This window comes from Xiphophorus hellerii, chromosome 13, assembly GCF_003331165.1.
Source record: "Xiphophorus hellerii strain 12219 chromosome 13, Xiphophorus_hellerii-4.1, whole genome shotgun sequence".
NCBI classification, from domain to species: Eukaryota; Metazoa; Chordata; class Actinopteri; order Cyprinodontiformes; family Poeciliidae; genus Xiphophorus; species Xiphophorus hellerii.
Genome location: NC_045684.1, coordinates 14094666 through 14112101, shown reverse-complemented (window position 1 = coordinate 14112101; position 17436 = coordinate 14094666). Strand labels below are relative to the sequence as shown.

General features: G+C 38.6%; 2 protein-coding genes across 8 annotated transcripts in view; one reads left to right on the top strand and one right to left on the bottom strand.

The window, feature by feature from the left end:
* csmd3b (CUB and Sushi multiple domains 3b) overlaps positions 1–17436 on the bottom strand; it is a 642306-nt gene that overhangs the window by 357091 nt on the left and 267779 nt on the right. The gene's annotated exons all lie outside the window — the stretch shown is intronic.
* LOC116730781 (plakophilin-4-like) overlaps positions 1–17436 on the top strand; it is a 31992-nt gene that overhangs the window by 1754 nt on the left and 12802 nt on the right. Inside the window, exons 3-7 of one of the 2 annotated variants that reach the window (XM_032580271.1) lie at positions 7628–7740; positions 8747–8781; positions 9293–9394; positions 11053–11207; positions 13459–13915. In XM_032580271.1, the coding sequence (XP_032436162.1) occupies positions 7628–7740; positions 8747–8781; positions 9293–9394; positions 11053–11207; positions 13459–13915 (862 nt within the window). Of the gene's footprint in view, positions 1–7627; positions 7741–8746; positions 8782–9292; positions 9401–11052; positions 11208–13458; positions 13916–17436 lie in introns of both variants that reach the window. The other variant, XM_032580270.1, reaches the window with a different exon arrangement.

The following is a 17436-nucleotide window of genomic DNA, read 5'->3' as shown; positions in this document are numbered from 1 at the left end:
TGTTCCTTCTAAGGAATGCGCTGATTGGATGAAAACGTTGCCTGTTATTTGCTGGTGGTGTGGTTTATTTACATTCGCTTTGCTGTTGCTTCCATGTTCACATCTTACTTTGCACGTGAAAAACATGCAATTTCACAACTTTTTGGCTTTTTTGGTGTTCCATACCTGACGATCAGGAACTTCAGACGCCAAAAGTGATTGAGTGTGAGATATAAAAACTCAACACCTCAATGTTTGTTTACAAAGATTTATGCGCTCACATCAGTTTCACTGCACATTCAGATTGGTGACACAAAGAAAACAGCAGAGAAATGCCAATTTGAGCAAAATTTTAGTCATTTCTTGTCATTTTGCTTCTTTTCTGGATTGTAGTTCAACCTTGTCTTGTTTTTTTGGAGTTCCATACAAGTTTTAAGCAGTTTTTAGCTGTGGTTGTAACCTGAGTCGCCCAAATGAACACTGTAAATCCAGGGGATTATCTCCAGATGAGGATGAAGTGTAAATGAATTGCGGTGTTGAGTCACACAAATCTGCACCTTAAATTCTATTAAAAGCCTCATTAATAATTTCTTCTGCTGCACTTTCTTAATTCAGCACCAGGAAAAAGATGTAGTGGTGCAGAAAAACCCGTGTACTGTATGGCATGAAATGAAAAGCTACGGAAGATGCAGATTTCACCAGATCAGAAGAAGATATTCGTTGTTTGCCAGCAGGAATTTAAAGGGACAGTGACGTCATGCTGCTGTTTTATTTTCTTTGCTTTTGCCTCCATGTTTTATAGCTATTTTAAGTTAAATGACAAACTTTTTTTTCATTGTTTTTTGCGGCTGATGCTCCCTGAAATGCCTCAGATCTGCAGGAAAACAACAATACCAGCCTTAGAGGACAGCCTCCGTCTGTCTCGCTGTCCCTGCTGTTATGTTTAATGCTGATTTATATCCCGTCAGCATGGGAGTCTTTCTGTTCTCCTCCTCTTAATTATACCTGGACAGTAGCCATGTTCTCTGCTCAGTCCCTGGGCGTGCTGCTCTGAATCAGGCGCTCTGCTATTTAAAGGCTTATGATGTCTAAGAAAAGAGACTCAGATCCGATGTTTAATCTGCAGTTTTTTGGAGGGCTGCAGATTGTGCCTAAATCTCAGGAAGAGGGTTCATGTTCATCAAGAGCAAACATTTTCTGCACATGCGTTGCTCTGCAGGTAGAAACTTTAGATCTAGAAACTAAAACTTTATTTTGCTCATTTTAAAAATCCAAAATGTCTTCTTAGTAGTTGCAGACATGTCACTGTTTCTGTTGCGCAGGTGAAATGCGATCCAATGTTGCAGAGTGGAATAAACGATCTGTGTGCAGAAGGGTTAAGTCAAGGGCACTTCTGTCGGTTCTGATTGATCTCCACTCAGAGACCGTATATCAATAGATCTGGTAGATTGCTTAATGTCCTGTTTTCTTGGGTTAAAGATGCTTGTGGTTAAAGATGCATTTGCCAAAACACTTACTGACTCCATTGCTCATAGTTTATTTGTCATGTAATTAAGTGGTTAATTGCTCATTGTGACAGGCTTAACATCAACACTAGAGAAAATGATGGTGGCCGACGTGCGAATGCGCAGCAAACTGAGCAAACAAAGAAAAAAACTAATGCAACAGAAAAAATGTGCAAATAAAAACTGCTGCAGCCTCAGAAAAAAGAAGCTAAACCTACACCAAGAAACCAAATTCAAAAGGAAAATACTGCGAATGGATGCAAAAGAAAAAATGCCGCAAATATAAAAGGTTGCGAAACTCGCTTCCCAATTTTTTAGCAAAGGATGATAAAATAAAAACCATGAAAAACTCAACTCTTTATGCTTGACTGAGCATCAGTACAGTGTTGAACTGATCTGGTAACTAATTTAGCATTAACTGATCAGTAGTTTTATGGAAAAAAGTGATTAATAGGAGATTTTTTTGTTATTATTTATAGAATTTGAGCTAGCTGAAGCTAAAACTGACACTTGAGAAGTTTTGGGTAGAACATATTTACAGACAAATGTTTTTTTTTCTTAATCTTAAATGCAAAATGTATAAATATTTGCACAGTTTTGGCTTATTTAGAACTTGTGTTATTTTTGTCTGTATACTCCACTTTAATTGATTCACCACAATTAATCTTATTAATCATTTCAGCCTTAAAAATAAAAACCTACATTTAAAAGTGTCTAATAATTTTCCTACGGAATATTTTTTACCACAGCCCCAGTTAATTTCTAATTAAGGGCAAAAATGACACTTAAAATCTAAAATGAGACATTTTTGAACCTCCAGTCAGGTTGTTTTGTGAGAGAAAACTGTTGGAAACTTTCAGGGGATCAGAAGATAATGACAACAGCATTCTGTATTGTGGATTTTGTCCTGAGGACTTGCCCAAATTGAGACAGATTTCTATTAGATTTCTCTGGTTAGAAGATGAAATGTACAGATGTGAAGCAGAAAAACCACCTTCATAAAGCCAACATGGTCACGGCGAAAAGCCTGGAGTTCCTGGAGGCCAAACGTTTCGTTGTGTGACTTGTTTCAGGCAGCTGAACAGCCTGGGAAGAGAAAATAAAACAAAGTTGCTTTACGTCTCTGCTTCGGTTCTGCTGAAGCGTCAAATCTTCCGCCTGCAGTTCCTCCACAGAAATGTCAAATTAGACGTGCTAAATGGAGCGCATCAGTTATTGCCTTCTATTGTGTTCAGGGCCTGATGCTTTTCCACTTTGCTCCCGTTTAGCCCATTAAAAGTGGGAGAGTGATGGATGTGAGCAGGGAAATATCAAACGTTCCGACTTGGAAACCTGAAACTCCACGGAGGTGTCAGAGCACAGTTTGATTTTGTCACTTCTTCAGCAAACAGAGGGATCGATCTGATGTTGGGATAACAGCCTGCAGATGTTTCCGCTAAATGAAAGATGAGAATCGTGTCTGACTTGGGTTGTGAAACGGTGCAGGGATCAAAAAAATACCTCCGATCAGAACGTTTTAGACTTTTCTGGCAACTGAGCAACTGGCAACTGAGTCCGTACTTTCCCAGATTGTGTAAGAATGGAGGCATTGCCCGCCTCGGCTGTTTGCAGGGATTGTTTTCTGTCCCTGAGCTGACAGCGGCAGGCTGTTGCTCTGCAGGCCAGATCCCAGATGAACTTGATGCATGGCGCTGCTGAAAAAGAACATGCACGCTCATCAAAAAACACACACAAGATGTATGAGGCGCTCAACAAAACCACAACCGAGCCGCTTCAGCGCTTCTCACCCTGGGCTGCGTTTCAATGAAAGGAGCCAAGAAAGCACGCTCCATGTCGCAGCAAATTACCAGCACAGATGCTGGTAATTTGGTAATTTGGAGTCGTGTCTCCAAAGTCTAAGAAGATTTCTTGGATCTTCCATCTTGCTGCACTGTGGCGTCACTCTGTGATGTTCTTTGCAGATGCGGGTCCGCCTCCACCTGCCTCATCCACTTACTGACGCGTCTCCACCATTAGAGGACTAGTGTACTTGTTGCTTTTAGTCAGACGCGGCTCTTTCTGCCTGTGAAGAGACAGGAAGTGCTTTAATGCATCGGAGGGTCACATGTGGAGGCGTGCGGAGTGGGACGATGGGAAAACAAGAGAAGGGTAAACAGAGCAGAGGTCTGATGAAGCTGCTGCCTCCGACGTTACTCTCAGGATTTCATCCAGTTCCAGGATGGCAGCCTGGAAAACATGGAAATACCTGTAAAAATACCATTGAAAACATTGATTCCAGACTGTTTTATCTTAGTGAGACAATATGTACATCCGTCCATCCCTTTTTATTTTATTTTGTATGTATATTTTTCTATCTACATAAGGGATTTCTGGATTGGGATTACTGGATGGTGCAAGATGTGGAAGTGTTCTTCTTTTTATCACGTTTCATCACGATTAGACGCTCGTGGAAAATATCTGCCACTGCAGCAAAATTAGCCTGAAAATGTTCCAGCTGGCTTTGTCACAAAGCCTTAGCGATGGAGTTTGCAGCAGCCAGAGAAGTAGGCCGAACATTTCACGGATATCATAGATGCGGCGTGGATAAACCAAACTGCTGGGCCAAGATTAGACACAGCAAACGGCAGAGGTCTGTGGTTGGTGCGACTCGATAACGGGGCGGAAAAACAGGCTGTGACGGCTCACAATAAGCTGTGTCGGATCGTCCGTGAGAGCCCCTCAGCTGGTGCGAGGAGTCGCTTGGCACGACTTTATGTTGGCCTGATGCTGTGCCGTAACCCAGCCAGCACACAAGCAGGCCTGTGTGCTGTTGTCCTGTCTCTGCGAAGCTTTGGGGTGATGTAAGGAATGCAGGAATTCACAGTCAGCAGCAATGCTGTGACAATAAGCTGCACGCTTTAAGCTCCCACATTTGTTTCCTGGTGTGTAGCTTTTATTGGTCCACTCACACATTCACCAGCTCTGTTTACAATCTGGGCAAATTCTTCTGCCTGTAGTGGACATCATGTTAAACATGTTGATTATTGTTTGAACACAACAATGAGACATCAGATGGCAACAAATACGAGTTTCTGATGGATTTATTGGAAATGAGAATCCTTTGAAAACAGACAATTCCAACTAACAACAAGGATTAGTTTTAATTACATAGTGCCATTTTATAGCAGAATCAAGTAACTGTGTTACCTTCAATTGTTATAAAAAATGCTATATATATCAAATATGACTTAAAGAAAATTGACTTTGTAATTTAACGTCTTCAAATTGGGCTTCTGTCTCTTTAAAAACTCTTTCCACCTTCAGGAAGTCATCACAACATGGCTCCTCTATTAACCCCAACATTTTAGCAGCATTTCACTGAGAAGTAGCTCCTATAATGAGCTCAGCGAATGTGCAGTTCCACCAGGTGTTTGCTAATTGCTGCTGCTAGTCTGAAGGAGCTGAGTGGGGGAAGGATGATCTGTCAGCTGGGAAACTGCAAATCTGAAGAGGAGCTGTGCCTCAAAGGCGAGGCTAGATTCACGCAGGCGTTTTGCTGAATGGTTGCCATGGAGATTAGAAGATGCATGAATATGCAGACATGCACGAAAGTCTCAAAGCAAAGGAATAATATAACATGATGCAAAGCTCAAAAAAGTGGATTTTACATAAATTCTCTCTAAACTGTCACATTTACAGCAAAACACTTTTATAATAACAAAGATTTTTGACATTATTTTTATGATGATTCCGTGATTTCAGATACTTATGGCAAATCAACAGATCCCCGCATTTTTTTGCATTCCTGTGAGTTTACTGCAAATTTTCTACAGAAATTGTAAAAAATGTTTGGTTTAAGTGATGCTAACGCTCACGTTTCTTACTCAGCTTTACTTGATGTTAAGTTATATTGTGATCAATATGACGAGTAACAAAAAGTCACATTTATCGTCATACCTAAGCGCTTTTATTGCAAAATTCCTTGCAAATATTTCCAAATTAGCTCCATAAAATCTGTGATTTTGATCTTGATTTGAACTCCTGAACTAGACCGTCACACAATCTGTATCAGTTTGTTTCTGCTTTTCTCAGTTTTATCCCCAGAAGTTAGTCACCTGTATCAAGCTGCTATAAAATTTCTATCACCATTCATCTAGTTTAAAGTCCTTTTAATGAGATTTCACAGCTTCTTGCTTGCAGGAAAGACAAAATCGATATTTAACTTATTAACGTAGCGCTCCTAAATGTTTTCCACTCCTGAATAATCTTTATTACGGTGGAAGGATGGGAATCAAATTGTTTAAAAATGACTTTATAGTTCTCAACAAATAAATAGGCTGTGAGAATTGCTTGTTCTTTAAGGTCATTTCTGATTTCTTTCCATCTTGACATTGTATTAAAGCGCCATGCTAAAACAATAAAACAAAAAACAGAAATACCACATGATTACATGAGGAAAATAGAATTGCTTTGAATCTTGCAGCAGTACATTTCAAGAAAGTTAAAAGAGCTCTGATGTACAGTAATGAGTAGAAACGATGCATGAATGCAGTTACAAAATGGAGGTTACATTTCATAAACACGACTAAAACAGAAAAAAGCTTTAATGAAAGTCAGTTTGTCATCAGGACAACATTTTGCAGCAGATTACAGCAGCCGACTGCGAGCATGGAGAGTTCTGAGTCCACAAACATCTGTCCAATTAGCGAGGATCAGAGAATCAACACTGATTAAAAATGCAAAATTACTCCTGAGTGTTCAGCCTCCTTCTTGAGATTATTGATGTTTCATGCTGTTAGAGTTAAGATGATAATGTGTCCACTCAGGTGTTTGAAATAAAGTCGCTAAACTCTTGGAGTTGGTTTTTGAAATGGACTCGCTGCTTCTGAAATCAGGCCAGCTTTGCTATTTTCATCAGCAGCAGCAGCAGCAACTCGCTGGTTTTAGCATGTTGGTGAAATAAATGAGAGAAAAGCTCGTTCATGGCTGACCCAAAAACAAAAAGGAAATAGATGAAAAGCTGGCAGTGTGGATTTAAAAAGTCTTTTGTAGTTTAAAAGGGATTATGATGTAAAAGACTGTGATGGACTGTTGCATGATCTTAAAGAGGACATTGATGATTGAAAACCATCCAATTCTGCAAAGAAGAGTGGGTCAACAATCCTCCACGTCGATTTTAAACACTTACTGCCTGGTTTTAAGAACATTTGATGGCATTTGTTGCCTGCAAGGATGGAACAGCCAGTTATTACATTTAATTTGGAAGCTCTGTGTTACATAAAGCCAAATTGTTTTGAATAATTAGTCCCAAAAACGTGATTGATTATTGAGCTTCTGGTCTTATTTCTAAGATGGAGCCCAACCATTCTGCTCTGAAAGCTTATTTTATCTGCTTGTGTCTAAGATCCATGTCTCACTAACAAATTAAGAGACTTTCCTTGTAGTTTTGCCTTTTCTTTATGCCACCACAGAGTCGTGTAAAGCCCGAAAACCCAAATCTGCTTCTTCATTTCCTGCTCCATTTGGCCAGACCATCATTCAAGAACAACCTATGTGACCTGTATTGCAAATATTGAGACAAAGCTTAGCTTTAGAATACCTAAAATAAAGAAAATGTTAAAATAAAATAGTGTGACTAAACACAAACCGATGCACATTACACAGAAACATGTTTACTAAGCCAGCATGCCACCAACACACTTGCAGCCAATAGATAAATTAATTGCTCTGTAAAATATGTACAAAATACTCATATCATAAAATGAAAACAAGTGACAGCACGTACCTGTCTGGGTTGCTTAGCGACAGCTGCTCAGTCAGCTCCTGTCCATATTTCTGTTCCAGATACCGGCTTTAAATCACTTTCAATGTGTGCTATATTTTTAGCAGAAAACCACGGAGCAACCAAGCTCACTTCCTTCTCTTTACATATATATTATTTATTTTGCTTTAAAACCAGTGCACTAGCTATTTAGCTAGTGTCAAAATCCTCTCTCTTTTGTCAAAAATAGATAAAACATTGAAAAGGTTCATAGTGGTGAGGAAAAGTTTTCCAAAAAGCTGATTTTGTTTAATTCTAACTAGCATGGATAAATTGGGATTAAAAAGCTGCTGTATTATGGAAAACGTTGGTTTGTTATTGTTCTGTTCATGTTTCGCTGCAGGAGCTCCAGTTTGAGCGACTGACCCGGGAGCTGGAAGAGGAGCGGCAGATTGTGGCGAGCCAGCTGGAGAAGTGCATGCTGGGAGCTGAGTCGCCAGCGGGAGACAGTAGCAGGTACATCCTGTCTGTGCTTTTCTTTTTTCACGATGATATAAATAATTTCATCTAAGAAATTCAGAATGAATTTATTTAGACACTTACATTGTTTCTGTTACAGATTTCTGTTTATTTGTTTTTATCACATACAAAGCATTTAATAATCAAAGACAGTATAAGAAAAATATTTCTTATTAATGTTGATTAAAGCTGGCCAAACCAGTCTGACCCACTGTGAAAAACTCTTTAAAATTAAAACTGGTTCTTCCCCCATTTTAGTGATTATTTGAATCAAAAAGTCAATTGATTTAAACCTGAATAAATGAAATCCTCACCTGAAAACTGCTGGTTGTATTTACTCAGGTTATCTTTGTCTGATATTAAAATTAGTTTTCTGATGGATCTGAAACGTTGAAGTGTTGCAGTTAATGTAGAAACAGGAGAAATCTGCATCTTTTTCACAGAACCTCATATATTTGAACAACTTTGATCCAGTTTGGATGGAAGAAACTCAACTATAAATTCAAACATCTCTGCCCGGTTTGAGTTTATTGCAGTTTTATGTTATTTAATTACTGCAGGTGTCCAGAAACACGATGAGTGGCTCTTCAGTTCTGAGTTTGGCTTTTGGAGATGAAATGAGTGACTTAAAACATTTATGGCTTTGAGACTTTAATTACTGTAAAGTGGTTACAATCTCATAAAGTTTTAAGGTTGTTTCACAAAACAAAATGACATCTGGTAGTTTTATGTAAAATGCGAAACCCTTATAAACTCTCATTTTGCTTCATATCTTTTGGATGAGCAACAAAACAATTCAGATTTGGACGGGTTTCTTTCAAAACTTCATTTATTTTCCTTTTGTTGTTTTGTTTTTACGGGTAAAGTGATTGTTCTTTTTTAGTTAAACGAATCTTCTTCCTCCTTCCTGGTTTGACTGAACATTAAGTATTCCTCTGTGATCTAATTTACCCTCTGCTCTCCTGTCTCCTCCACTTCCTCCTCCTCTTCTCCGTTACCAAAGCTCTTCTGAGAAGTCGTATGCATGGAGATCTGCAGGTATACTTTCTTATTTTTAATGCGATATGTTAATATCTTTGCTCTCTGACTGCAGTTTGCTTCTGTGATCTTCAGATTGAAGTTTAGTTTGAGGCTTCTTGTATTTTCCTAATCCTGCAGCTTCAGATAGAATCAGATGTTTATAAATTTGCCACCCGGGCGGCATCGTTTTTCCAGATGAGAACTCTTTATAGCCTCCAGAGGACTGAGGATTGCTGGCACGCAGCACCAGCCGGTCAAGCAAAACAAAACAATATTTCCGACTCTGACCGTGAGCTTTGAATTGAACCATTTACTATTCTGTCAAAGATCCTTCTCCTCAGATGTCAGCGCTATTATTCACATTATGCAGCTCCTGCAAAATTGATAATCAGTTATACAAAACCGTAAATAAAAAATGTTGCCACTTGTTTAACTTTAAGACGACTTTGTGACTGTTTAGCATCTTCCGTCCTCTCCAGCATTTGAATCCAAAGATGAATGTTTGGCTAACAGGGATGTTGTGTGACAGGTGGAGAGTCTCAGGGTGTGGCTGCAGAGGCACCAGGGCGCCACCTGGAGGTGGAGGAAGGACTGTACCTGCCTGAAGGGGACCGCGCCTCCTTGCATGACAGTGAGGGTCCGTCCACATCCACGAAGCACACAGAGGAGACGCTAACGTTTCAGACAGCAGATCAGATTGTTTTCACATTACAGTAAAATCTTCTTGAAGATTGAAGTAGTTTTTGACAGTACAGCATCTTTGTGCTTTAAAAGCAAGAAAAAATGTTAGTTTTGCATACAGGTGTGTGAGCACAATGACATCAGCAAGGGAAACTGTGTAATACTTTGCTACGACTGCAGGATTTAATTGGAAAAATCAGCAGGATTAGCGGTTTGCTACTCTGGAGGCTTGATCTGAACAAAAGTTTAAAATATTTAAGAGAGTTGAAAAGTTTTCTAGAAGTGGATTTCTCATTAAATCCACAGAGAAATTATAAAAAACTCCAACAACTCTAAAGTTAATTAGGTAAATGTTAAAACACGTTTTTTGCATCTCATGAGTCGTGATCAACAACCGGATGTTACTACTGGTGGAAAAAACTTATGGTGTTAACGAACTTATTCATTCGTGATTTTAATTCTTATTTAATGGGTTTTGTATTTTTTCAATATTAGTGGAAGATTAACAAAGTTTTGCACACATTTGTAATGGAAACGCAGATAGTGACGAAATGCTTGAAAACAAGCCATGTTGAAAGTAAACATGGCTGCCTGATGGAGGCTCCGCCCCTTTTTTCTCTGCTGTTGTGCAGGTCGAGTTCAGAATGCATGCAAGAATAAATTATTCTATTTACAATTAGGCTAATAAAATGATTTACAATGATTTACATTTTATCACGATGTTGTAAACAGTTGTAGTTCGCTGACAACGTGCTAAAACATCAAGATAAATGCAGGTTACCATGGTAACCAGTAAGCGTTTAAAGGCAGTAAAGTTTTGAGTGCGTCAGCTGTGTTTACAAACAAATAAATCCTCTGTATTTTGGTCAAAAAGGCATTTTTTCATAATTTAATCAGTAAAATTACCTAATTAATTAATGAATGTTTCTGCATGTTTAACCTAAATGAAAAACAATTCCAGCCTTTTCCGGATCACTAAAACACCCAGAAACTAAAGTTTGTCTCCTCTCCGCTGCTCACGTTTTATTTTTAGCTGTAAAACTTCCTCTCTTCCTCACACCTGGAGCTCAGCGCTGCAGCTGCAGCGGCTCTCTGTCGGACATTAGGAACCTTCACTGGAGCGTTTGACACTTTGCTTCCATCAAGCCTCCTGGCAGCATGTGTTAAACCGCCAAAGATGGGCGGGTGATAGAGCGGAGCAGCTGGTGTGGCTGTACATTCTGATTTGAGCGTTTTGTTTGTTTCTTCTTCTCCACACTTTTAAATAATTTATGGGAATTGTCTCGTAAACACGGCTCGTATTTATGGTTCTGAAAGCCGTTTAACCTCCGACGTTCTGCGGTTAATTCCCACGTCGGTAAATACGCACAATCTGAAATGCTAAAACAAATTGCCTTTGGGCTTATTTGTATTCCATACAGTTGGAGTAGTCTCAGAGTATAAAAATATCCCCCACATGCTTCCTCTTCCTCCTCCTCCTCCTCATCCTACAGCAGAAAGTAGGACAGCAGGTTGTTCAAGGAGCAACATAAAACCATAACGCACAAATCCATGATATTTAATAAATCTGTGATGATGTGGTGTTGTGATTATTTTGTGTTTTTCCAGGGTCAGGAGGTCATTCAGCCCACATGACCTCGTATTCAGACAGCGGGTACCAAGACAGCAGCGTCAGTTATTACAGCAACCAGAACGTGGTGCGTTCAGAACCTCGAGCCTCGATATCGAGAAGCCCCAGAGCAGAAGGTCAAGCCTCTGGGCAGGTAGGGTTGATTAATGTTTCATTAATGATGTTTCAAAAGCAACTCTGAACAAGTTGGTTTTTAGCCTAGATTTAAAGGAACTCAGTGTTTTGGCTGTTTTGTAGTTTTCTGAAAGTTTGTTATAGATTTGTGGTGCATGGAAGCTGAATGCTGCTTCTTCACTTCTGGTTCTGGTTCTGGGGATGCAGAGCAGAACCAGAAGACCTCAGAGGTCTGGAAGGTTGCTATGACAACAACAGCAGATGTTTAAGTCGTTCAGTCATTTATAAACAGTAAGTTTATTCTCTCAGTGGAAGGACTGTGTAACTGGAGTCTGTCTTACTGCCAGCAGCAGCGTTCTGGATCTGATTGATTTTTTAGGCAGACATGTTGCAATAATCAATGCGACTAAAGATAAACGCACGGATGAGTTTCTCCAGATCTCGCTGAGACATTCGTCCTCTAATCCTGGAAATGTTCTTCAGGTGACAGAAGGCCGACTTTGTGACTGTCTTTATGTGGCTCTGAAGGTTCAGGTCAGAGTCTTTTACTACTCCCAGGTTTAGTGGCTGGTGAGAATCAGAGGAAGCTGCTTTATTCAGAATGATAAGCAGGACTGCAGCGGGAACAAGAGAAGAAGAAGAAGATTTGTCCTAGTTGGTAACTCATGCGGGTAAACCACTGGATCAGTTACTGGTTCAACTGGGACTCTGCATTCCTGTGACTAGAAAGAAACTGGATGGGATTGAAATGATTTAAATTTATCCTCCTATTTTTATAAACAACTGCCACATGAGTATACATAAAAACATAAAAACATAAAATGTTCCAGAAATCAAAGAATGCAAATTATTATTTCCTCATTTTTTCTTGTACGCTGTGTTTTACTCTGGCTTTTGTACTTAATATTACACAGTTAAAACCAGGTATTCGCTTAAAAAAATACAATATAAATCTCATTATTATTATTAGGAATAAAAAAGTGGTATTTTATTTCAGAAATAGTCCCAGTATATAAATTGTCCCAGTAATTATTGCAATAAGCGATGATAATGTTGATTTAAAACCATTTTCAATGACACAATCTAAGTTTCCCCTCTTAAAGACCAATAAACGTTAATTATTTGTAAAGAACACTTAAAACTGAAACTGGAAAATATTTAAAATATCCAAAATAAAACTCAACAACCGAAAATAATAAATAGAAATTCAATAAGAACAACTTTTTACCAAAACCATAAATAAAATGGATTATGAAGTCTTTGTAAAAGAATAGAAATTATTGAGTTAATTTTGATTGGTCATGAGATTAAATACTTATTATGACAGCCTTAGTCATAAATGCAGCATTAATTTTTGACACCCATAATATAAATATTAGTTTCTTACTATTTGTGGTAACTTGTTAAGCCCAATGGCTTCTGGATTTTGAGTTTGAGTTAAGAAACATGTTGTAGATTTTGTCCAGGTTTCTATGAAAAGTTCCTCTTGGACAGTAAATGAAATATTTTAATGTTCTTCAATTTCCACTTATTACTGTGAAGCTTTTTAGATGAAAAAGCCCCGAAGTTAAAAACACAAATTTTAGGCCGCTAACATAATGAGAGCTGGACAAAAGACCATAAACTCAACCATGGCGACTTTATGGAACCACACAGGAAGAGAATATATTCTGCTGTCACTGTTTCCACTGGCTGCTGCCTCCTGTTTCTTTTCTACTTCTGACTGACAGCAGCGACTGCAGCCCGCTAATTATTGCCATGAGCATCATGTCAAATTATTCCCCACCTTTAAAGTGTCACATTATTCTCTCTGTGACAGATGAAACAGGAATGGCAGATATTAATGAACTCATTACAATTTTCTCTTTATTTAGCCGCCTCGCTGGATGCTTGGTCATGTTTCACGTCAAACATCTGCAAAGCTGTAACCAATGCATCAAATCAGTTAAATTAAATTACATTTTCTTTAGCTTATCTTTATTTATTTTTTTATTAAAGGTAAAACTGTATCACTGTCTCAGGTTCTGCTGGGTGCTGATGGTTTTTGTGTGTTTTTCTGCACCATAAAGCAGATTTTCAAGCCCATTAGCTCAAATTAATAACATTTCCTACTCAACACAAGCACACTTTAATAGTATCCCCACAAACATAATGACCTGTGAAAATTAAAGCCCATTTATGGAAGGAGTAATAAAAATAGAGTCCTTTATCAGACTAATTAAATGTCACATTTCCACTGGATTGGGAAGACTAACCTATTTTTTTCCCAGGCTTCCAGTCGGATGTTGAGGAGAATGGCTTCCCTCCCCTCCAGGAGCCAGTCACCCGGCTGCGGCACAACCGGAACCGTCTCCCCGTCCCGAATCTCCATGCGAACATCCCAGGGCAGCACCTACGACTCGCCCATCCTGTCTGAGCCCAAACCGCTTGCCGCCGTCTTCCCCGGCACCACCATGCCGCCCTCCTGCCCGTCTCCCACCTCCCCCAGCGACGCCACCCAGGCCCTGGGAAACGGAGGAGGCATCGGAGGCGGGGTCCGCCTGGGCTCCACCCTGTCCTTGATCGAGGGGAGGGCTTTGACGGGGTCTCCGCTGCGTTCTGGGATGACGGCGATGCCTCAGCACTACGGCTCCACGCTGCCCAGACAGAGCCAGTCGCTGGCCTACGGCGCCGATCCGTACGGCCTGTACCAGAGAAGCGCCCTGCCGCGCCCAGACAGCCTGATAGGTCAGTCAGAAATACAACCAAATATCTCCTCTTGGGATGCAAACAGTTAATCAACCTACAATTAATTACCAATTTACAGCTGCATGATAGGGCAGCTTTATATATATAAAAAACATTTTCTGAAATCTTCTAGAAAAAACACGGACATTTCTGAGTTTGAAATGTTAAAAAGTTTTTAGAAAAACTCTGCAACTTTCAAATTAACCTCAGATATTTTCAGGAAAATGACTTTTCAAACCGATACATTTCCAAGATTTTTCAAAAGATTTTCTAAGATTTTTTTAGTTGCTTTTTTGTATATCTATAACATCTGAAAGTTGAATATTTGTGAGAAAAAACTCAGAAATTTTGTGATTAATCAGAAAATTGAAAATGTTCAACTTGACACTTTTTGGTGGAATAATATAGAATAGAAATACCTGCTGGGAACTGTTAAAAACAGAATAATAAAGTTTTACAGCTTTTGCTTTGGCTCCTTTAAAGAAAATAAAATGCTGTTCTGTTTTTCTGGATATGGAGTGCATTGACTGATGCAGTCCTCCATCGTTTGAATCTGTAATATGAAAGGAAAGATAGATTGCATATAGATAAACTTGAAACTATTTTCTGTGTTGATGTAATCATTTAGTTTTGGTCTGAGTAAACAGTTTTTACGGTGCAGAGTCACTTACTGTATGTAGACTCGACTTTCTCTTCCTGCAGATGAAGCTTTTCCAAATGCAGCTGAATTTCATGATGCAAGCTGGTGTAAAAGAGGAATACAGAGGTTTCACTCTGAGCCGAGGCCTCATACTAACAAAGCTGGAGGTTGTGATTGATGTGCAGGAGGAAAACAAGCCAGAAAGACTCACTAGTATTGAGTGAAGAAACTCAGCATGATCAGTGGGATTCTGTTGGATTTCAGGCTGTGAGGAAACAGTTTTAGTATCAGCAGTTGCTCCTTCACCACATGATTTTTTTAACAACCTTCGGCTGGATGTCCGATCACTCTTTAAACCTAATCCTCAGATTTTCAGCAGGGGAGCCTTTCTGGGAGCTTAATATTAGTCAGCTTTATCCTGCTTGATCACTGTGATGCTGGATCTAGCTTTTAATGTGAGGAGAAAAGTCACCTTGCTTCACAGTTGGTTCTTTGCTTTTGGCCATTTCAGCCATTAAAATTCAGCAGCCCATCTAGCTTGTAATGGTTTTCTTGCATCATAGCATCTTTTTATTTTGCTTCACTTCCTTGTGGTATTGTTTTCTTTTCAACTAGTGACAGAAATTTATACAAATCAACTTTTTTAAGGGTTTCCCTGGTAACAGATGACCAGGAGGACTGTAAGACGGTCCTACAGTCTTCAAACTGTGTATTTTATTATTTCTATCTAGACCTGAATCATGATGAATCGATTATTGAAATAATTATCAATTAATTTAGTCATTGGTTAATTGTTAACTGGAGTGTTAAGACTGAAAAAACACATTCTGAGGGGTTATTAAGTCAAAACTGTACAAATAATTATATAAAAAGTTTCCATTTAAAATAAAAAAATATTTTGTAAATACAAAACTCCTCAACTTAGTTTTAGGGTTCAAATTTTGTAAAAAAGAAAAGAAAAAAGGCCTGTTAAGCAAATTTTGCTATACATTGATTAATTGATTGATCAAAAACTAATCAACAGATAACTGTATTGATATTTAGTCAAGCAGAAAGGATTGAGATTTTCACATGTTGATGTTAGAAGTATTTTTAGCTTCTACAAATGATCAAATTCTCACTAAATGAATGCTATTATTGTGTTTTAGATATTAAAAAAAGCATTTTCTTATTTGAAAAATGGAATTGAATTTTATGTATTTTTTATTATTTCATTAAAAAATGCCTAAATGAAAAATCTGCAGATTAATCATTAGATTAAATTAAAATAATTGTATCTTTCAGCTCTATTTCTCTATAAATTACATCAAAAACCTTTGAACTTTCTCACCGTTGTCGATTCATCAATGCTGCTGATTTATTATTTCCACCTTCGGATCAAAGAGCCATCTATCAGTTCTCGTTTTTGACATTTAGCTGTAACTTTCCTCTGTGGCCAGATGATGGGAGCTAATTGACATCCCTGGAGATCCAATCCTTCCACTTTGTGCCTCTCTGATTGGGTGAGACAGCCGCGTCTTGCTGAGAAACTTGAGAAAGGATTATTTCTGTGCTGCTGCCAGACTCTTCACTGAGCCCGGCTTACAAACGTCTTTGAGGCGTACTCTGAGCAAATTTCCCACCAAAAAGAAACGCATCACTGTAGCTTTGAACCGACTGTGTTTAACTTTGGCACCAGGATCTCTCTGAGCTGAAAAGTCTTTCTTCTGCAAACATTAAGCCAGATTTATCGTTCCTCCTGCTTTTATTAGCTGTTTATCGACGGCTCTCCCTGCTGAGGCTGCAGAGACGCAGATTTACTCCTGCATGCTGCCCAAAGCCGCTCACTCTGACCCATATAGGTCTGATTCTGTCGCAAAGCCCGACGCTGCACAGATTTGCAGATGGTTTTCATCCTGCTGTGGCTGTTTAAAGCTGCAGACGCTTTCATGCTCTTTTATGCTTCTGCATGTGTGAAAATGCGATAGAAATTCCTGCTAAGTGGCATATATGTTGTTTCCAGACTTATTCTGGGTTACCCTGCAGATCCATGATAATCCCAGATTACATGAGGGAGATAAGCAATAGATGGAGCCACATGATTAGGCCAGTAATAATAGTAGCTTAAGTAGTGACGGGGAATCTGCCAACAAGCAGAAGCTGACTGGTGAGCCTTTTTATTGCGAAAAAACCTTTACTAAGAAGTGTTGTTGTTGTTTGGGAGAACCAGTTTGGAGGCAACTAAACTCAGCAGAAACTAGAAAACAGGAGCAAAGCACTGATGTATGGTTTTAACAGAGGAACAAATGGTATTAATAGTTTTAAAAACACATCAGCTGAAACTATTCTAGCATTTAAACTGGTTGCTTGAAACTGAAATCCAAGTGAAAAATGTTTTTTATTTTGTTTCTTGTGTGGCATCAGTTGGACAAAATGTTCTTGTTGTCCTACTTTCTAACTTAAATCCTATTTAAAGTTTTCTTTTCCTTTAAGGTACTTTTGAGTCTTTACCTTAATCATTTTAATAGTTCATTAGATGTTTGTAATGAATCTTCACATGGATTTCTCATATATTGCATCATTATTGATACATCAGTCAATAAGTTTTGGATTTCATGGCGAACTTACTAAAAATTATTACAGTTTTATGTAATAGTGTAATATTTCTGATGGTGTTTTTACCCAACATCTGAAATAACAAACCATTTGTTCCACTTATTAAGCTAAAATCCTACAAAACCCAACTTACAGTACTTATGTTTTATTAAAATAATGTTTATTTTAATCGATCTTGTGCAGCTTAAACTAAAAATAAATAAAAGAATCTACTTTTTTAAAACATCCCAAAACACTTGAACAAACTTAGAAGTGAATTTATTCTCCTGGGGACCTTATAATAGAG